Source organism: Photinus pyralis, unplaced genomic scaffold, assembly GCF_008802855.1.
Source record: "Photinus pyralis isolate 1611_PpyrPB1 unplaced genomic scaffold, Ppyr1.3 Ppyr1.4_LG10, whole genome shotgun sequence".
Classification (NCBI taxonomy): Eukaryota; Metazoa; Arthropoda; class Insecta; order Coleoptera; family Lampyridae; genus Photinus; species Photinus pyralis.
Genome location: NW_022170250.1, coordinates 3,405,005 through 3,426,669, shown reverse-complemented (window position 1 = coordinate 3,426,669; position 21,665 = coordinate 3,405,005). Strand labels below are relative to the sequence as shown.

The 21,665-nt window shown below is 40.9% G+C and overlaps 1 protein-coding gene across 2 annotated transcripts; it reads left to right on the top strand.

Moving 5' to 3' along the window:
• The first annotated feature begins 53 nt into the window (after positions 1 to 53).
• On the top strand, positions 54 to 16,771 carry LOC116160944 (peroxisomal acyl-coenzyme A oxidase 3-like). Of its 2 annotated transcripts, none has more exons than XM_031474096.1 (10): positions 54 to 181; positions 14,301 to 14,429; positions 14,483 to 14,791; positions 14,841 to 14,985; positions 15,033 to 15,204; positions 15,248 to 15,527; positions 15,574 to 15,790; positions 15,835 to 16,071; positions 16,122 to 16,561; positions 16,606 to 16,771. In XM_031474096.1, exons 1-10 carry the CDS (start codon positions 92 to 94, stop codon positions 16,711 to 16,713), a joined length of 2,127 nt encoding a protein of 708 aa, XP_031329956.1. In that variant the 5' UTR covers positions 54 to 91; the 3' UTR covers positions 16,714 to 16,771. The 2 variants fall into 2 exon arrangements, with proteins under 2 accessions (XP_031329956.1, XP_031329957.1); XM_031474097.1 differs by lacking the exon at positions 54 to 181 and adding an exon at positions 10,130 to 10,227.
• Positions 16,772 to 21,665: the final 4,894 nt, after the last annotated feature.

Sequence of the window (21,665 nt, the reverse complement as noted above, 5' to 3'; positions counted from 1 at the left end):
GTTATCGCTGCGTGGGCTAATTAATTTGAAGATAAGCGTGTGTTTTAGTATATGAGATTTTTGCACGACGCAATAATTTGATACGAAGGAGATGTTTTGGAAAGCTGAAAAGAAAAGGGAAATTGTTTGGAAGACGCCTTGCCCCCTTAAAATGAAAAAAATCGATACTCTCTCTGTTTCGGTAAGTAAAAACGTCTTGCTATTTTCTTTTTTGCTTATTTCTGTCAGAATTTTACTTTCAGATATCAAACTATTAATTATTTACGAGTAATAATAATGGTCGTGCCATATTTGTTGCTCAGGTAAATACGACTATGTTCCAATATCGCATTGTTATCCGTTATTGTTTAAAATGGAGTCAAGTAATGTGTTCTATTTAAAAAATACCACTATTAATCTCCACAACTTTGTGGGCGGCCCTATATATTTAAATTTATCACATATGTAGATTTTTAACAGCCCTACAACTCTTATATAAATAAAAGTGAGAGGTTTCACCCTGTGTATACAACTTACGACGATGCACACATTTTTGAGAGTTTGCAACCACTCAATTTTTAGGAGAGGAAAGCGATTTGCGTCATCTGGAGAGCACGAAATGTTTGTTGTTATTTTGTGATTTTTTTTATGCAGGTAAGTAATCTTTGCATTTCTTTATATCGTGTTTGTGTTTTGTATGCCACATTTTATATTTTTTGTGTGTTTGAATCTTTGTTTTTGAAATTTACTTGGTTTAACCGCAATGCATAATCACGTATGTATGTGATACCGTTATGCTATTGTTTGTAATGGGGGCATCCCGGCTTCATGTTTTTTTTGTGATCTACAAAGTCCAATAAAAAAAGACCCGTGTGTCCTCAATTTTTATTTGCGAGTAAAATAAACCCAAAATAAATTATTGAAAAGCTGTGTTGTTAGTCCGAATTTGAAACGCTTCAGTGTAAATACGTCACAAACCTACAATCAATCACGTAGAACTGAGCCGGCAACCTTGTGCGAGGGTCTGACGTTTTAAGAGGCATGTTTAACTGCAGGTGACGCAAGTTACAAATGACATTCACCTGCAATATTGCCAATTCGTTATGTCATGTGAATGGTTCTAGGAGCTGATTGGTCGGGCTTATTACGTCACAGAGCCCGCCACAATCTCCTTTTAGAGCATCTTATTTTTATAGGCGCGTGGTTGACAAAAAACGTTATACTTAGTTTGTTATTTTTGTGGTATTTAGAGCAGGAATAATCTTTGCATTTCTTTAGCATTTATTTTTTTGTGTTCTGTATATATTTTATAGGAACTTGTTTATAATTTTATTTGCTACTCAGTTGTAAACGTTGATTAACAAGACAAAACGCAAACGGGTAAACGTCATGTTTAATCGCTACTGACTTGTAAAACTGACAGCAGACCTGTAAAAATTTTACAAGTTAGTAATCTAGTAATTTCATTGGCCAGAATTAATGCGAAGTCTCTGTTACATGGATAACATGATATTTTAGACATTTCTTCAAGATCAATTTAAAAACTAATTATTTACGTTTACTATTGTTTACAAATGAGTAACAAATAAAATATTGTACATTATACGCCAGGTAATAGTTTTTACTGGCTCTAGGAGATGACAGGCTCGCCAGTCAACTTCTCCTATCGCCAGTAAAAACTCACTTACCTGGCTAATAATGTAAAATACTATTAACTTTTGTTTTTGAAGTTGACATAATTTAATCTCAATTGACAATTCATCACGTTGTATATATATGACATACGATTAATTTTTATTTTTGATGCAGGTGTACTCGATTCGTGGTTGTTTTGGTTACATTTTTGACCTGAAGCTAAATTATAAATGTAGGTCAGTTATTTAAATAGGAAGTTCTCGAATTGTTTGATGTGTGTACTGGCATTGTGAACTAACATTTCGCCGTGAATGAGGCGGCCACAGGGGTGGAAAATAACTGTACCAACATTACTTACGACACCTATAATGCCGAAGCTGACCTTAACTTTGAACTGTAGGTAGGCTTGAATTTCCTGCTCGGAAAGCAAGTTACCTATTAGTGCAGCGGAGAGAGCCGCGAAATCGTTCAAAAATTTTTATCGGAGTAGAAAGAATTGGGACCCACACCATTTTGTTTAGAAATGTTTGAACCTTCAGAATCTCGCTTTACGACATTTTCCCGTGGTCCTGACAAAAGTTATAGGCCGCTAAAGTTGAACTTTACTCATTTTCGCGCGCGCGACTAGACCAACGAAAGTATTTATTTTCTCAGCAACTAAGCGATATACATCAATAATTCCTTTTGTAAAATGAAAGTACATTTATAGCAGAATCTAAAGCATTCATATTTACCTACCTTGTTATGCACAGTTTTTAGAAAAATGACCGTCAACTTCCAAAATTCGTGTAGCAGATGAAAAGTGCGCACTTTGACCTCTCATAACTTTTTATTTCACGATATCGATTTCCAATATTCATAGCTCATTCGATGCTCCAAAGCATTGTGATTATTTTATTTTCTATAACATTACCGTGAATTTTTCATAATAAAACAGTTCCGGTCATTTAAGTAAAAAACCTACCGACCTCGCCGAGTCGGGAGTCGCCAGTGAGACGGAGAGGGAAGGATAGTCAGCAGTGTTCGCTAAACAAGGAGCGATGCGTAAGAGGTTCTACTTTACTAAGAAATTTCTCTCCGAATACCAAAACTAGCTATTTAGGCCGTTTAGGCGTTTACAAATGCATTCCGCCGAGTTGAATTGTAAAATCTCAAACAATTCATTAACCCCATGTATCTCAGTTCTTTGGTGAAATATATAGGTACAAATTGGTACCTTTCCCTGTAAATTTTGGGGGTTACTCCACATTAGGTATCTCTTGTGCTCTTGTGTGTATTGCTAAGATCAGCAGTGACAACGGTATGATTTTGTCCCAAAGATTCAGGCTTGTTTTTTGATTTCCCTAGACGATGGTTAGGATGGTATTGTAGCTCGTTGGTGGAGAATTCAAAAACGGCATACATATATTTAATGGTAGATACCGGAACTTACTTCGGATTATCAGAATGTACTTAGGCTGTTAAAGTCAATTATCTGGTCGTTATCTAGTGATAGATAAACGAGGAATTTGGATTTTTTCTGCCGATGTATCTCGCTTTTGAAAAAGGGATGTGCGTTGAATTTTTTTCGTCTGTTTCCACAGAATATGGCCTACTTATTCTTATTCTGTGACTGTTTCCTCATTGATGTCGAAGTTATTAATGCTCGCTGTGATAAAATTATCATTTTTTATTTGACAAATTTTTGTGAAATGTAGGTAGACACCCTTAGCAGAACATGTAATATTGACGTTTACTGTACCTACTTGTTATGCCACTATCGGAGAACATTTTCTGACCCGAAAGACAAATTTGCAAATGAGTGTAACTTTTGTTTGAAAAATGACCTTAAGAAAAACTGTTCAACAATTTTGTTCCGTATGTACCAACACAACAAACTTCGTGGAATTTTATCAATTTTCGTTGTCCGGCCAACAATTGCAGTGGAATTATTTTTTTCGAATTTTCAAAAACTAATTTCAGATTCGTGATTTTTATATTCAAAAACCACCAGATACCAAATTTCGTCGAAATCAACATTTTTTCGCACCCCTATTGAGGGGTGTGCCCTTTTGTGGTAGGAATTTTGAAATAGTATATTACGTAACGAGTGTTGAAAGCGATACTTTTCACACGAGTGTGAAAAGTGGCTTTCTAGCGAGTCATGTACACTATTTTTCCTACGACTCTCCATACAACCAAAAATCTACTTACATAATGAAACAAAATTATTTGCAAAACCGGAAAGGGCATACAGCAAAACCTATTCAAAGACTTACCACCAGTCTCTGTAACTGTTGCTAAGAAAAAAATTAAAGGAGAAATGGAAACTTTTACCACTTTTTTTAGGGTGGCTCCTAAACGAATACATGAAGTTACTGAATATTTTGAGATTTTACAATGCAACTCGGCGGAATGCATTTGTAACCGGCCTAAATAGCTAGTTTTGGTATTCGGAGGGAAATTTCATAGTAAAGTAGAACCTCTTACGCATCGCTCCTTGTTGCGCGAACGCTGCTGACTATCCTTCCCTCTCCGTCTCACTCGCGACTCCCGACTCGGCGAGGTGGGTAGGTTTTTACTTAAATGACCGTAACTTTTTTATTATGAAAAATTCACGGTAATGTTATAGAAAATAAAATAATCACAATGCTTTGGAGCATCGAATGAGCTATAAATATTGGAAATCGATATCGTGAAATAAAAAGTTATGAGAGTTCAAAGTGCGCACTTTTCATCTGCTACACCAATTTTGGAAGTTGACGGTCATTTTTCTAAAAACTGTCCATAACAAGGTAGGTAAATTGAATGCTTTAGATTCTGCTATAAATGTACTTTCATTTTACAAAAGGAATTATTGATGTATATCGCTTAGTTGCTGAGAAAATAAATACTTTCGGTGGTCTAGTCGCGCGCGCGTAAATGAGTAAAGTTCAACTTTAACGGCTTATAACTTTTGTCAGGACCACGGGAAAATGTCGTAAAACGAGATTCTGAGGGTTCAAACATTTCTGAACAAAATGGTGTGGGTCCCAATTCTTTCTACTCCGAAAAAAAAACTACCTTAAATAAGCGAGTTAGCGCCGGCTCTCCGCTGCACTATATCTCGGAGGCGAGATCCTTCTAACAAAAACTTCGGTTTAGAATCTATGTGCGATATATGAGTGGCGATTCAATAATTTCCACATATTTTTACCGATAGTTAAAGGACATGTAATTTTCCATCTTGCTTTTAACAAAAGGACTTTATTACACCAAAGATGAATCACATCCGGTGCATTTCACCCTTTCTTACCTGTTTACCTGACCCCAGGGACGGACCTAGACAAGAAAATTGGGGGGGCAGACATGACATTTTGCCAACTCAACTGTAAAAATTTCCAACTCAAACGGGTAGTATCTATTAAAGTATTATGTGGTATTTCCAAGTCTAATAAATCATGTAGAAAATGTAGGATATCAGTAGGTATACGGTGTCTATTACTAATTAAAAGCATTACCAAAATACCAACCTTGTGTTGAAGAAGGAAATGACTTTCCTATTAAAGAGTCTTTTTTTTATAGATTTTGCCGCAATTCCTCATTCCTTCAATAGTCGATTTATTACATTTACGATTTACCTATTTTCGCCGCATTCGCCAACTGGTAATGAAAATTACCAACTCTTGTCAAAATTGCCAACTAGTTAAGTCCTGCCCCCCCCCCCCCATAGGTCCGTCGCTGCCTGACCCATAATTCCCAAAACTTGTTTTTAACCTATATGTTACCTCTTGAAGTTTACCTGCTACTTTTTGCGATGTTATAATTTTATGTTACGCATTCACATCATTACAAACAATTAATTTTACTACACAATTTAATATTAATTTGACGGCTGGTTTTTTTTATTGGTAAGTTCTTTTTTTCCCAGCCTGTTTCTATTTTTATTCGGTGAATTACCAATGTAATTTATTTTGACTTAAATTTCTGAGCTTTTACAATCAATAATAACCACGCGATAATTATTAAAGAAACTTTTCACAATTTTAGTGTTTTATTTTACGTTCTTTCCCTACTGTGCTTCAGGTCATAGCGTTGTTTACAACTGATGTACGTAAGGGGGCCCTGCCTTAGATGTTTGATCACGTGTCACTTTTCACATTTAAGTGGGATTTTGTTTAGTTGTGGAGGGAATAGTCATATTAGGGTGGCCATTTTTAAACGTTGACGGGTTGACTTTGTTTCCGTGTTCTTGTAGTGTGAAGTTAGCGTAGAATCTGGAGGTTAAGTACACTACAAAAGTAATTAAAATGCTGAAGTTAACAAAATTAATAGGAAGTGACTGTTGCGCCGCCTATGGTTTGAGGTTTTTACATTCGGATTCTATCGCGCATGAGGAGTATTCTATTTTCGGTGCAAAATACATCTCTGTCTGTGGTAAGTATGTTGGCATAGATGCTCCTAATTGCAAGTCATAGGTGGCTATATGTATAGACTATAACGGGTGATCAAAAAAGGATTGACATCAGGTGGCCCTTGGGAGTTCAAGTTTAACATGATTTCCCATACAAACAAAAATATCAAAGGTGACTCGACAGCAACTCTTTTTTGATCACGCGGTACGTATAATATGATCTGTTTATATTTATAGTTATTAATTGATCCACAAATAACGAAGTTACCTAATGCGCATGCGCAGTACGTCCATTTTGTTAGAGGGAACGGGACTGTTAGATAATGATAGGTAAAAGATATCGATCGAGACTCCAGTTAACTCAAATCCATTTGAGGGTATCGTAGTAGAGGTAGAGCACAAAAGTGACAACTCTGTTTTTAAATTTAAGCAGTCAAACATATAGGTAGATAAGTTCAAATCAATGTGTATAGATGGCGTCTCTGAAATTTGTTTGGTTTATGGCCTTCCCCTGGTTGGTTTTAATCAGGACCGGCGTTAGGCGTAAGCGGTGTAACCCGTCACGCTGGAGTGTCAACATCGATATTTTCAAGCATTGCTTTTACCCAAAATCGTCCTGAAACCTTCATGCCTAATACTTTCTGTCAGAAAATTTTAGTTTCCATGACAAAGGCAGAGCAGACTACGTTCCCTGCCGTTGTCACTTTACTGGCCGCACCTGTCACTTTACCGGCCGCACCGTCACTTTACCGGCCGCATTTTTGACATTTTCAAATGTCTATAATGACTCCTGTCATCACTGACAGATTGACATTAATCAAAAGTTCTATATAAAAATTGAAATTTTATATTAATTAAAATGTCATTAGGTACCTGACTCGGAAATTAAAGTACTCGGACCCAAAGGGGCCTCGCGCTACAATGTTCCCTCGCCAGTAATGTGTCATTTTCCTGACTTTTATCTAAGTAACTATTACTATAATTTTGTGTTGGTTGGTGCTGCTAAATTAAAATTTTGTCCTCATCGCGTTAATGGATGCACGATTGACAAGCTCTCAGTGAAATTTCGTGACTAAACTATGATTAAACGGATCCGGAATAAAAAACTAAATAGTGGAGTCGCGCGGATTATCCATAAGCCGTAAATATATAATAATAATGTCTTCAAACTGCCTCCTAAGGACACGGCGCTTTTCTGCCTTATCTGTAACAGATAATAACAACAGAAACAAACAAGATGGATAGTAAAGTCATACAATATTTTTAAATTACACTTCTTATTTTTGAATTTCCCGCGTTTGGTCGCCATTTTGTTTTAGATTGAAGAGTAATTACATGTGTGTGCGTATAGTTTTTGTTACATATATGTGTAATTATTTTTATTATACCGCCAATTAAGTTAATCGCTCCGCGAATTAATTAATTAGATCAATCAAACCTCGAAATAAATTGATTAGAGGAAATTCCAAAAAATCAAACCGCTAAATAAATTAATCGAGCCACGGAGTAGATGGATTAAGTCGCAAATCAAACAGCAGAATTAAATTAATCGACCCGCGGATTAATTAAATTACTTATAGATAATAATTAATTTAATTGATGACGTCATCAATTAAAGCAAATGCTATCGTACCGAGTCCATATTCCCAGAAATAATCAAATTAATCTCCAAAAACACCCTCGCCCACGTGGGCGACTCCCCGCGAGTCAATTTAATTGACCTTCATTAACCCCGCGAGTAAAAAAGGAGTGGGGAAAAAGTGCCCGTCTTCTACTTTCCTGGTTGCCCAAAATAGTCCGGTCAGAATAGACCAAGCAATGGCAAATAATAAAGAAAAGGCTGGGCTGTTCGCACTTCGTCTATCCACTGTATTTCAACTACACGATAAACATCCCTAACACTCAACCACCACCTGAAATCCGCAACTGGACCTGGTTCGTTGACGCGAAGTGGACTCTGCGGATGATTGACGGTAAATGGTGGCTGCGAAGGGTGGATAGATAAGTACTTTATTGTTACGGCCGTTTAGGGCTATGGCAAGATGCTTTGTCGTGCCTGGTAATTACCGTGAACGGTCGCTCGTATAAGGGCTGAGGTAAGAATTTTTCATGTGTCAATTTCGAGCATTCTACCGGCTACCCCGAATTAGGTTTTCCTGCAGTTTTCCCAATTCGTAAGGTAAATGCCGGAGTAGTACAGAACAACTTAAGACCTTCTGCAGGGGCACTTGTGCTCTGTAATTGGGCGCGAGCTCGTTGGAGGGCAATAAATAAATAAAGTTTCTGAGTTGAGTTTACCCTTTGCGAGGACCACAAGTCCACAACGATTGGTTTTGGCTTCGTTACATAAAAACTTTCCGTGGTGCCATGGATGCCGTATTTAATTAGTCGGCCTGCGACCGTTCATGTTGGAATTATTTTTGTAAACACCGAAGGCTCACGTCATGGCGAAGATGAGGGACAATTAATATTTTTTGGTTTCAGCGCCGTTAATTGTTTATAGGCCGTTTTAGTTCCCCATAGTAAATAAAAGCAAGTATAGAACAAGTGCCGAAACGGGTTGTTTTGCTCGTTAACAGTTGGCGGCGTGCAAACATCAGATAAGCGCCATATCCGGCTCTGTATCCGAAAACTTGCAATTAACATAAAGTTAATTAATGCAATGAGCTAATGAGCGGCAATTAATTTGCCCCTCTCATGCCTTGTCGCGACGGTTTCCAGAGCCGGCAACACTGCAACGTTTCGGTTCTTATCTGCTTGAACACTTGTTTCTTATCTTAACGCGCGTTATTTTTTCATATATTATTCCTGTTCTCTTTCATTATGTAGCGGTACACCTATGCAATTTTCTACGTCGACCAAATTTGTAAATTTTACAAGACATCTTCACAGCCTAAAGCGACCTTCACACCTTCAATGCCGAGTCTCCGAAAAACTAAGCAACAAGGAATTCAGGCAATCAAAAAATTCGAAGAATTCAAGCGGACAAATCCGAAGATTAGGATAAATTTAAAGGACTTCAGGCTCCAAAAAAAAAACCGAAAGCATCCGAGGACACCCGATCACTTCAAGGATTTCAAAGTTCATTCTAGAGAAACCGAGGAACTTTCTATTCGCTTTTCTCCATGAACGCTTTGAGTTACTTGTACAACTGGTGTTAAAAGCCCCGAATTTTTTTATCTGCAGGTGGCGGGGCGTTAAGACGTGACCTGAATTAAGAGCTAGAAAGATCTCGAGATTTGAATAATCTGTACCTTTTAATGAATCTGATGGACTTGGAAAACGTGAGGGTTCTAAAGAAGACAAAGAAGATTTCAAGAGTAGCAAGGATTTGTACTTTCATGGAAGATGGGGTCCCAAAGACTTAAAAAATCTGACGAGTCTTAGGAATCTAAAAGATTTGAAAGCTTGACGATACCCGGAAAGATCCGAGGAACCCAAAGAACTTTAAGATGCTAAAAAACCTGAAATCATCCGAGGACTCCGATCAATTCAAAGACTTCAAAGGGTCCGAAAAATCCGTTGGAATTCGAAATATCCGAAAAATTTGGACAATCTTTGAACCTGAAGGAATCCGCGAAACCGAAGAAGTCTTAATAGGTACCTACTCTGCAACAACTCCAAACTTCCAAAGAATATAATTCCGGAGGATCGGAAGAATTTAAAGAACCCGAGGGGTCCAGCGGTTTTGGCCGCCCACCTGCCCTACATATATGGCGGGATGACCGATGAGATATTTTTCATAATTACAAACCTGAAATTCGATTAAATTTGGAAATAAAAATTAAATGAGTTGCAGCAAAGGTACGATTGAAGAGATTTTGATGTCAAATTTTGCGCGCCTAATTTAGCAAGCGATTGCAATATGTCCGGGAATTTTAGCATGAAGAGAAGCCGCGAAGTTCATTAAAAACCGAATGAATGTGCAGAGCAAAGACAGCGAGGTGCTGGAAATTCCCTGTTCCACTTCCATGCGGTGCGGCGCCACACGCTCTTTAAACTAGCCTCTCGCAGACCAACGGATTCTTTTTTCCCATTGAACGAATGTACCATAAGAGGGTCCGCAAAACAACAGTTCAAAAGTTTCCCAATCGTAATTCCACACTGCTTGTTACGACACTGGTTTAGTACACAATCTATTAAAGATAAAGGCCGCGTACACAGTTCAAAGTATACTTACTTGTTTAGTTTGCGACTATTCAGTGTAAGTGTACTGTCTCGAAGGTTTCCGTTTAGATCAGGTAACTCACTGTTTCTTATTTTGGACGTTCACCAGCTCTTGAAACTCTTCCGCACAGTATCCGCTTGGAAAGTGGCGATCCATGGCAACATTTATTTTTAGATAACTTCATTTCGTAAGTGACAATAACATCTCCGTTTATCACAATTTTCTACAATCGTTCAATCACGGGGGCAATTTCTTATCTGCATCCCAACAAAGACTTCAATTCGCATTTACAGTCTTGAAAAAACCTCTTTTAAAGGTGTCTTTGACAAATGCCTTGGTGTTACATCCTTTTGAGCTCTGAAGAGCATTTACGGCTTTTGAAATATCTCCAATTGTGATAAACAGCTTCCAACGGGCTTGAAGTCACTCCAAAGGTTTCACCAAAACCTTGTCTTTTAGAGATGTTGTAAGTCTTTAAATTTGAGAGGCAGTGTGCAAAATATTTATAAATTTTTGATAGCTTCCCATCTTCAACAGCCTTCAAGAGTTGATAACGGCAGTTTAAAGGGGGTTAGAGCATATTGTCGAAGGCTTTTATGGCCCGAGCTTAAGAGCCTTTAAAAACCATTAAGAGGACTTTATTGGGTCTTCATGAATCTCCATTTAAGTTTCTAAGAGGCTCAGACAATATTCTACGGGCTTTAAGGACCTTTAGTAACCTTTATTGCGCTATGGAGTTGTTTGAAGACCATGCCTTTAAGAGTTTTTATAAGTAGATTTAATAAGAGTTTCCAAGAGTGTCCCGAAATCCTCTCTTCTCGCAGTCTTTTGACAGTTCTTGATATTGCAAGTCCGAAGGACTTATTCAACAACACTTCAAGGGCATTTAGGAACCTTTAGTAGGTTTAAAGGTATTTATTAATCTGTAAAGTCACCAGAAGCTTTCAAAAGCCAGTAATAATACATAAATGCATTCTAAAGCAGTGGTTCTCAACCTTCGTGGGTCTTTGGTAGAGTTCCAAAAAGGTCCATGACGATCATGTGCTCAAACCGTTGTTGCATCACACGGAGTCTGGAGCGGTTCTTCCGGCTGAAAAAACTTTACGTTCCGCGCGATTGGCCCGTTTGGTGGCACGAACGAATGGGAGAAGCGCGCGACGCGAAGCGGAGCACGTTAGAATTCTTTGATATAAAATGCGCTTTTTGGGTTGTAAAACGGATGTTCGCCGTGAAAAATAGGAACGGGGTTACGCGGGATGTCGAGACGCTTCCAACGCGCCGCTTGCCGAGCTCGCACTCCCGCACCCTCCCCCGCGACGTGGAGAGAAAGTCGAGAGTTCGTAGCGGAGGAACGGGGGGAATATCGAGTTGCAGTTCTTTGCGCTAGTCTCGTAGTTCGAGGGCGATTCCGAAGTGACGGATCAGGGCTTGATCGCGTGGGGGGGGGGGGGAGCGAGGCGGCATGAGTGACGGTTCTTCGAGAATCATGCGAAAACTGGATCTTACTTTTAATTAAACACACACGTGGGGGCACGTCATCTGTAATTCTTCTGACTTTCGGTTGGACATCTTGCATCGCTGACAGTCTACACACTTCCGTATATAAGCCTGTACACCTTTGTACATCCCGGGCCAAAAGTAGCGTCGGGCGATCTTCTGTGCGATAGGTTTTCTGTATCCCATAGTGTCCGGCAGTAGGTTGATCATGATACTCCTGAAGAATTTGAGGCTTTTGAGGATAGAGAAATATGTGAAAACGAGCCAAATCGCTCCACGTCTCCCCCCCCCCCCCGCACTACTAACACTTTCGTGTTTTTCCCCATAAAACCCCCTACGGAGGACAAATGGTAAGCACCGCCGCGGCGTAGGGGGCACCGAGGACGGGCGCATCGAACCGGGTAGGGAGAATTCTTTATCGCCCCCCTCCGCGGGGGAGGGGGGCACTTTTCGAATTTTGTGATCCGGCTCGACCGCCCCGGGTGGTAGGGGGAGGGCGAAAAGTGCGCCGGCTAGGCCGTTTTCGGGTATATACGCGACTTCAAACATTCGTAGCGGACGAAGGAGGGGAGATACGAACCAACTTTTAAGTTGCTGCGATTAGGTGGCACCAACGAATAGGGCGGCCGGTGGTGGAAATTTTTCGAGAAAAATTCCGCTTTATGGGGATAAAACGGATTTTTTGCCGTGAAAAATAGTTATGGGAGGGCAGAGGTGGCAAATCGTATGCGAGACGTTTAAACGTTTCCAATGCGCCGAGCTCCCCCTCCCCTTCCGCGACGTGGTTATGCGTGGCAAAGGCAAAGTATCGAGTTGCGTTTTTTGCATTAGTCTCGTAGTTCGAGGGCGCTTCCGAAGTGCCGGGTCAGAGTTCGATTACGGGGGGGCGTGGGGGTGGGGGTGGACGAGGAGGCGCGAGTGACGGTTTTTCGAGAATTACTCGAAAACTGCATCTTGTTTTTTAATTAAACTTTCACCATCTCGAATACACGTGGGGACAATCATGTTTCCAACGCGCCATTTGCCGACGACCTTGCCCCCCCCCCCCTGCCGCGTAGAGGTAAAGTTAAGAGGCTGTAGCGGGTGAACGGGGGGATGTATCGAGTTGCACGCAGTTTTGTGCTTTTGCGTCGCAGTTCGACTGCGTTTCAGAGACGTCGGGTCACCCCCCCCCCCCCCCAAATTGCTCATAAATTGCACTTTTCTCTTTTTTTGGCGTTTATTCGGGAACGAAGAGGGTTAGAAGCGTGCCGAATTTTTACGGTGGACTCCTATATTGAGCAGATGCGTTCTAGAATCGACGAAGATTTGGGCTTGCACCCCCACCCCTTCCCCTGCATAAAGGAAAACTTATATGACGCCGTAGTGAGAGAACGAGGGGGCGTATCGAGTTGCGGGTTTGTGCGTTGGCCTTGTGGTTCAATTGCGCTTCCGAGGTGTCGGGTCGCATCCCCCCCCCTCCCCTCCACACATTGCTTACGGATGGCAATCTTGTCGTTTATTCGGAAACGACGGCGGCTAGAACCATGCCGTTTTTTACCTTGTACTCCTATATTGTTGTGTCGCGCTCAAGAATCAAAGGTGATATGAATATAACCCCCCCCCCCCTTATATTTGCCCCCCCGTGCGTAGAGGTAAAGTTATGACGCTTTAACGAAAGAACGGGTATTATATTTCATTACAAAAAAATAATTGCTACAGTAAAATTTTTGCCAGTTCTGTAGAAATTAAATTTTGTTTTAGGATCGGAGGGTAACTAGCCAGTTATAGGTTAGCAAAAGCACTAATTATACGAAGTTCCTTTCGGCCACCTTACATTACATTTATTTGTAATGGCAAAAAAGCACTCACGGCAAAAATGTTTGTCGAAATAGTGGCCCATTTTCCTTCGTAATGTGGCAATTAATTTAAACTTTTTTAATAACAATGTCACGTGCGATTACGCGGCTGTTAAAATCTTCCACATACTGTGATTATACGAATTCGCTTTAGAACTATCGTTTGGAAATGTTACTGACTCTAAAAATACCGCGCACAACTTATCTAGGTTCGCCTTGACGGTTCAGCGAAGAATCCCATTCTCCCACCCAATTTTTTCTAATATACTCGCCGAGTTACAAACCTGAAACGAACCCAACGCAAGCTAAGCTTTTTTATACTTGCAAAAGTATAACAGAAGAACCGTCCATCCGGCTTCGTCAGAGTGGTCTTTAGTGCTTGTATACACTCGCTGCTTATCTGAATGAATGCGCTTTGAAGAGTCTTTGATAACCTTGGTTTGTTCTAAGTTTTTATGTGTCTCTAAAGGCCTTTAAGAGCCTTTTCAATTTGGGAAATTTCAGGAAACTTTAAGAACCGATCCTTTATCTTTAAGGGTCTTCATTTCCCCAAGATTATCACCTCTTTCTAAGCCGAATCTTGAAAAAGGCTCCCTCCAAGAAAAACAGAAAACTGGATCGCTTTAAAGGCGAGATAGTTAAATCATGACTCGATGTCGTTCAAAATTACCTCTCTTAGCATATAAACCTCTAAAGCTTGTACTTACCTCGACGGCATTCAAAACTTGCATCAAATTCTTTTTTTCGTTTATTATTTGAAAATGAGGTCACCGAACCTACCGACTCTGATTCTAAAGTGTTTACATTTCAGAACCACAAAATGAGCGAGAAACTCGTAGACTTCCCCTACGGGCCGCTAGACAAGTACCGCAGCACGGCATCTTTCGACTGGAAGCAGATGAAGCTGCTGATGAAACCCGAAGGACTGTTGAGCTTCGAGGTTTGTTTTTCTCCCTGGACACTGGACGCAACAATTGTTAATTTCTCTTCCAGCAACGCCTGCATGAGGAGTTCAGGAAACACCCCCTACTGTACAACTATGAGCTGGAAACGCCACCACTGGCCGAACAAAGGCGAATCACCGCGAAGAAGTTGGTCATTCTTGAGCACGTCGTCAATAAGCTAACGAACGGTAACGGCTTCACGCCCTTGGAGTACCTGTCCTTCGTTGAGAATGTTTTCGCGCTAGATGCGAGCTTGGGTATTAAATACACGACAACCTTTGACCTGTTTCCTAACGTTCTCCGCGTGATGGGCACACAAAGACACGTGGAACTCATGACAAGAGCTCTGAGGGGCGATGTAAGGGACACCCTAGCGTGAACCCCCGTCTTAATCGAATCACTTGCAGATTTACGGTTGCGTGTGCTACTCCGAAATCGCGTACGGATCCGACGAGGAGGAAATGCGAACGACTGCCACCTACGACGCGAGAAGAAAGCAGTTCATTTTGGACACGCCCGACTTTAAGTCGGCGAAATCGTACGTCAGTTTGGGTAAGCTGAATGGCTGAAATTGGGAGAGTGATATTTTGGAAGTTTAGGGAAGACGGCCCATTACGGCGTGGTCTACGCCCATCTTATCCTTCCGAGCGGTGAGCGAAAGGGGTTGCACGCTTTTCTCGTGGAGCTCCACGACGCCAATCTCAAGCCTCGGCCGGGTGTCATAGTGGGCGATATGGGCGAAAAAGCTGGCCTCAACGGCGTGGATCATTCGTAAGTTCTCACCCCATGCGGCAATTTCTAAGTGGTGTTTCAGTTTCATTAGATTTAATACGTATCCGGTGCCGAGAGAGAGTCTCTTGAACCGTATCGCAGATGTTACTGAGGATGGTAGATACATCGAGCACCAAAACACCGTGGATGCGCCCCTCGTCCAGCATTGCGTCTTTACCATTCCGAAGATGCGTGTTGCCAACGTTGCCAACACCTACCTCCTCAACGCAGTCACTATTGCGCTCCGATACGCTGGCGTTCGTAGACAGTTTGCTCCAAGTGACAAAGAGGAGGAAGTGTGCATCATCGAGTACCAAACTCATGTAGGTTGCCCTCGGGGAAATTTACCGTATTTACTCATCATTTTAGCAATACCGCCTTTTGCCATACCTCGCTGTTACGTACGCATTAAAATTCTTTACGCGACACGTCCAGTCCGTAATCAACTCCGGCGAGAAGAAGATGATCGCGGACCTGGGGGAATTGCGCGCGATTTCCAGCGGAGCGAAAGCGATTGCGTCATGGTTCGCACGTGATGGAATTCAAGAGTGCCGCGAGGCCTGCGGCGGTCACGGATACCTTAGAGGTAGCTTTTTGTCACGTTGACGTAAGCTCAAAGGGTCCTTTCAGCTACCGGAATCGGCGAGCTGAGAGCGAGCAATGACTTCAACTGCACGGTCGAAGGTGACAACTACGAGGAGCTTCTACAGACCAGCGACTGGCTGCTCTCACTTTGGTCCACGGTGCTGAAAGGGAAACGACTGCCTCAAACCCTGATGAACTCGGTCGAGTTTTTGAACAATTCCCAGGAAATTCTGCAGGAGAAGTTCGTGGTCGACGGAAAAGATGGGGTTCTTTGTCCAAAACGTGAGGAGTACTCGCCTAAGTGCAGTGAAAACTAAGTCTGACACTTGCAGGTATCTTGCACACGTACAAATGGCTGGTGTGCTATATGATGAAGTCCACCTATGACAAGTACCAACGTCTGTTGAACGGCAACTCCCACGCCTACGCTCGGAGTGAAAGTCAGATCTTTTACTCCAAAACCCTGGCGACGGCGTACATTCACCACCTCGTCTTGGAAACCATGTGGAAACGCATTGCGGATACACCAGAAGGCCCCCTTCGCACTGTCCTGGTAAAACTCTTCCAACTGCTCGGATGCTGGATGCTCGAACAGCACATGTCCAAACTGCACATCGGCGGATACATTGTCGGTCCCGAGCCGGTCACGATGCTTCAGAACAGCGTGCTCAAGTTGTGCAAGGAGCTGAAAAGCGAAGCCATCGGCCTGGTGGACGCAGTCGCCTGCCCCGACTTCATGCTCAACTCAATTTTGGGCAACTCAGACGGCGAGGTTCGTACGCACTGATCCGAAACTTGTCGAACGTTTCATTTCAGGTTTACAAGCACCTTCAGGCCGCCATCTATCAGCATCCGGCGGCTTTCTCCAGACCGAGCTGGTGGCAGGAGGTCACCGATCGACTGAGCCTGAATGCCAAGTTGTAAATATTTCTTTTTTTTTTAAATCTTCTGTAGCTTGTAAAATACATTTTTTTTTATTTTTGCCGTTTTCTTTACTTAAGGAATATTTAAATTCTTTATTTCCAAATTTAATCGAATTTCAGGTTTGTAATTATGAAAAATTTCTCATCGGTCACCCTGCCATATATGTAGGGCAGGTACGCGGCCAAAACCGCTGGACCCCTTGGCTTCTTTAAATTCTTCCGATCATCCGGAATTATGTTCTTTGGAGGTTTGGAGTTGTTGCGGAGTAGGTACCTACTAAGACTTCTTCGGTTTCGCGGATTCCAGAATTCCTCGGTTTCTCTTCCGCGTTCGGAGTAGGTACTCGGATCCCTTTGAGTTCAAAGATTGTCCAAATTTTTCGGGTATTTCGAATTCCAACGGATTTTTCGGACCCTTTGAAGTCCTTGAAGTGATCGGAGTCCTCGGGTGATTTCACGTTTTTTAGGATCTTAAAGTTCTTTGGGTTCCTCGGATCTTTCCGGGTATCGTCAAGCTTTCAAATCTTTTAGATTCCCAAGACTCGTCAGATTTTTAAGTCTTTGGGACCCCATCTTCCCTGAAAGTACAAATCCTTGCTACTCTTGAATTTTTCTTTGTCTTCTTTAGAACCCTCACGTTTTACAAGTCCATCAGATTCATTAAAAGGTACAGATTATTCAAATCTCGAGATCTTTCTAGCTCTTAATTCAGGTCACGTCTTAACGCCCCGCCATCTGCAGATAAAAAAATTCGGGGCTTTTAACGCCCGATGTACAAGTAACTCAAAGCGTTCATGGAGAAAAGCGAATAGAAAGTTCCTCGGTTTCTCTACAATGAACTTTGAAATCCTTGAAGTGACCGGGTGTCCTCGGATGCTTTCGGTTTTTTTTGGAGCCTGAAGTCCTTTAAATTTATCCTAATCTTCGGATTTGTCCGCTTGAATTCTTCGAATTTTTTTGATTGCCTGAATTCCTTGTTTCTTAGAGTTTTTCGGAGACTCGGCATTGAAGGTGTGAAGGTCGCTTTAGGCTGTAAAGATGTTTTGTTAAATTTACAAATTTGGTCGACGTAGAAAATTGTATAGGTGTACCGCTTCATAATGAAAGAGAACAGGAATAATATATGAAAAAATAACGCGCGTTAAGATAAGAAACAAGTGTTCAAGCAGATAAGAACCGAAACGTTGCAGTGTTACCGGCTCTGGAAACTGTCGCGACAGGGCATGAGAGGGGCAATGTCCGCTATATTTACCTATCTATAAAAAAAACCGAGTGAACGCTTGTATCTTTTAATCGGCAAATAGGTGGGGGAGCTGAAACAATACAAGTTACGTGCAATCGCGAAAAGTTTGTATTAAATTAGAAGTTAAAAGAGTTCGTGTCAAAAGTATTTTTTAAGTTTGTTACGATTAAAAAACTAGTTTATTAATGAAATTCATATACCTAAGTTGTTTCTATGAAGTGCGAACAAAATTATGAACAAAACGGCTACCGGTGAAAAGCTTAAAGACAATTAATTTAAGCTTCTGTTTGCTGTTAAAATCCTGTTACAAAGGTACACTTTTTAACATCTACACACTGCGGAATATCTTTAATTTATTGCCGTGCGCCTGAAGAACATTTCTAAGGACTTTAAATTTTAGATTTTGGAATTTAATAAATATAAGATCTTTGATGGCCTCTTCAGATTATTAGAAACTCTTAAAGCCCAAATCAAGACGAGCATATGAAGACGGACCACAAAATGATAAGGGGGAAAGTAGGGGAGGGGAGAAGCGAAGAAGAAGGAAATGACAGGGAGCAAAGCGAGAGAACTGAATGGTGGGATGTGAAACCGTAGACAGGGGAGAAGTAAAGGGAGGAGTATAGAAAGAAGCAGGACGAGATCAGGAACAAAAAGGGGGAAGGGAGACCATCGCCGAAACGCTCAAGGAACCAGCAGAGAAAACACTTGGGGGACATGTCACCGAACAGGAAGCAATCCACGGACAACCATAGCAGAGCACTGAAGAGGTTTGAGCAAAACCCACACAAACCTGAAGCAAAGAAGGAGCTAAGGAAGGCCAGGGAGGAGAAAAACAGAGTCAGCGATCAAGGAATTCGCCGAGTTTGCAGAGAACATCGCTAAGCTTATCCCAATGAAGAGGAGACAGAAAGGGAATCAGGGAGAGGACAACAATAAGGAAGGGAGGAACAGAAAGAAGGAAACAAGATCAAAAGATGGGAGCATCGGAAACTAATGGGACACCGGTAGAGAGAGTATCACCAGAAAGCAGAGCTCTCTCTAACGCAGTTATTCCAGTGGCGAAGCTGAGGCTGTACTCTTTTGTATCGGGCCACAACCAAGTAGCCGCCTCCCCTTAACCTCCCCAATCCACCACATTGTTTGGCATATGCCGCGGCCCAGCGTAACGGCAACAAAACTAGTGGAGAGTTCCTACCAGGGACACATCCCCACGACAGTTGACTAAATTCCGGGAGATGCGACTACCCCAGGCATATGCCAAAGTATCAGGTACCTAACAACTTTTAGGATCAGAAGCGTATATCAAAGTGTCATACTATCAGAATGTAACTTATTTTCTACGCGCGTTCTCCTAATACCTACAAGTTTCTTTTTGTAAATGTCAGGTATCAGGAGTAAATGGAGTTCAACTATGGATTTTTGTCAGTTTCAAATGATGCGAATTACTGTTTAAAGACCTTTTGCTATCATAAGTATATCAGGAACCTTCCACAACTGTTCTCCTGATGCAACTTTATTTTCGCAAATTTTTTAGGTGCAAGAGGGGGATATAACGTGCGATTAGGGATTTCTTTTCATCTTACTCTTTTGAGGCAAATAATGACCTTTTAGTATCAGAGGGCTATAGCAAAGGGTCATTTATCTTCAAAACATGTTCTCTTAATACTTAAAACTTCATTTTCGTAAATGTCATGGGTATCAGGATAGTGAAGTAAGATTATGGATTGCTGAGGGTTTCATCTTACTATTATAATGCAACCGCCTTTTAATATCACAAATGTAAATATAATGAAAGGTCATTATTTATCTTCCACTCCCATTGTCCCTTATTTTCGTAAATATCGTACGTATCAGGAGAGTAACAAAGCGATTTTTAATTTTTGTGTTTCGTGCTACCCTTATAATGAATCTTTTAAATAACCCTTTAGTATAACACGCATATTAACCTGTCGTTCTAACACAATTTTCATTTTGTAAATGTATCAGGCGACCAGAATTGCGATTTTGAATTTCTGTAGTTTCATCCTACTCTTTTAATGCAAGTAATTTGTATTATCATAAGCAATCATCCATACTGATTCTCCGTCGCCTAAAACCATTTTTCCCAAATTTTTCATGTTATCAGGAGAGTATGAAGTGCGGTTTTTAATTCTGTAAGTTTCATCCTACTCTTTTAATGCACATTTTTTATTCATACAACGAAAAGACATTTGTCTTCTACACTAGTTCTCCTGGTCCTTACAACTTTCGTTTTGTAAACGTCTTAGTCATCAGGAGAATATAAAATGCCAGTAAGGATTTAAAATTAAGTTTCACTTTCTCTTTAATTCAAATAAATTTTTTGAACTGTTAGTACCCGAAACGTGAAATGAAGTGTCGTCCTTCCATTGCACTTGTGCTCCTGATACTTAAAACCTTCTTTTCCAAATATCTTCGGTATTGCGAGTGTATGAAGTGCGATTATTGATTTATGTACGTTTCATCACATAATGTAAATGGTTTATTGATGACCATTTAGTATCAGTACCGCATAATGAAGAATCAGCCACATGCAGCCGAGAGAAAGAGAGAGAGAGGGCAATAATAAGGAAGGAAGAAACAAGGCGGAAGGGAACGAGATCCAAAGCATCGGAAAGTAGTGGAACACCGGTGGAGAGGCTATCATTAGGAAGGAAAGCTCCTTCTAATGCAGATATTCCATTGGAGAAGCGGAGGCCGTACCCATTCGGATCGGGACACAACCAGTCAGCCGCCTCCCCACAACCTCCCAAGTCACAAAATCCACAACATTGTTTGGCATATGTCGCGGCCCAGCGCAATGGCAACAAAAGTGGTGGAGATGCACCCCTGTTAGTTCCTACCAGGGACACATCCTCAAGACAGTTGACTAAATTTAAGGTATCAACTTTTAGGATCAAAAGCGTATGTAATAGTGTCTTACTATCACAATGTAACTTATTTTCTACGCGCGTTCTCCTAATACCTACAAGTTTCTTTTTGGTATCAGGAGAATATGAAGTGCAACTATGGAGTTTTTTCAGTTGCAAATTACTTTTTAAAGACCTTTTGGTATCGTAAGTATATCAGGAACCTTCCACACCTGTTCTCCCGATGCAACTTTATTTTCGCAAATTTTTTAGGTGCAAGAGGGCGATATAACGTGCGATTAGAGGTTTCTGCAAGTTTCACCTTACTCTTTTGAGGCAAATAATGACCTTTTAGTATCAGAGGGGTATAGCAAAGGGTCATTTATCTTCAACATATGTTCTCCTGATACTTAAAACTTAATTTTCGTAAATGTCATGGGTATCAGGACAGTATGAAGTAAGATTATGGATTTCGGAGGGTTTCATCTTACTATTATTATGCAACCGACTTTTAATATCACAAACGCAAATATAATAAAGTGTTCTTTACCCTCCACACTTGTTCTCCTGATACTTAAAGCGATTGTGCGATTATGGATTTATGTATGTGATGAGCATGATGAACATTTGGTATAAGTAGCATAAATAATGAAAGGTTATTTATCTTCCACTCCCGTTGTCCCTTATTTTCGTAAATGTCGTACGTATCAGGGGAGTAAGAAAGCGATTTTTAATTTTTGTACATAAAGTTTCGTCCTACCTTTATAATGAATTTTTTTAATAACCCTTTCCGCATATGAACCTGTTGTTCTGATACAATTTTCATTTTGTAAATCTATC

What these genes read in the sequence shown, in the direction of transcription:
- LOC116160944 (XM_031474096.1), top strand. Translation starts at nt 92, where the DNA reads ATGTTTTGGAAAGCTGAAAAGAAAAGGGAAATTGTTTGGAAGACGCCT. An exon ending in CAAGAGCTCTGAGGGGCGAT is followed by an intron (nt 14,792 to 14,840) that starts GTAAGGGACACC and finishes AATCACTTGCAG; the next exon opens with ATTTACGGTTGCGTGTGCTA. An exon ending in TCATCGAGTACCAAACTCAT is followed by an intron (nt 15,528 to 15,573) that starts GTAGGTTGCCCT and finishes TCATCATTTTAG; the next exon opens with CAATACCGCCTTTTGCCATA.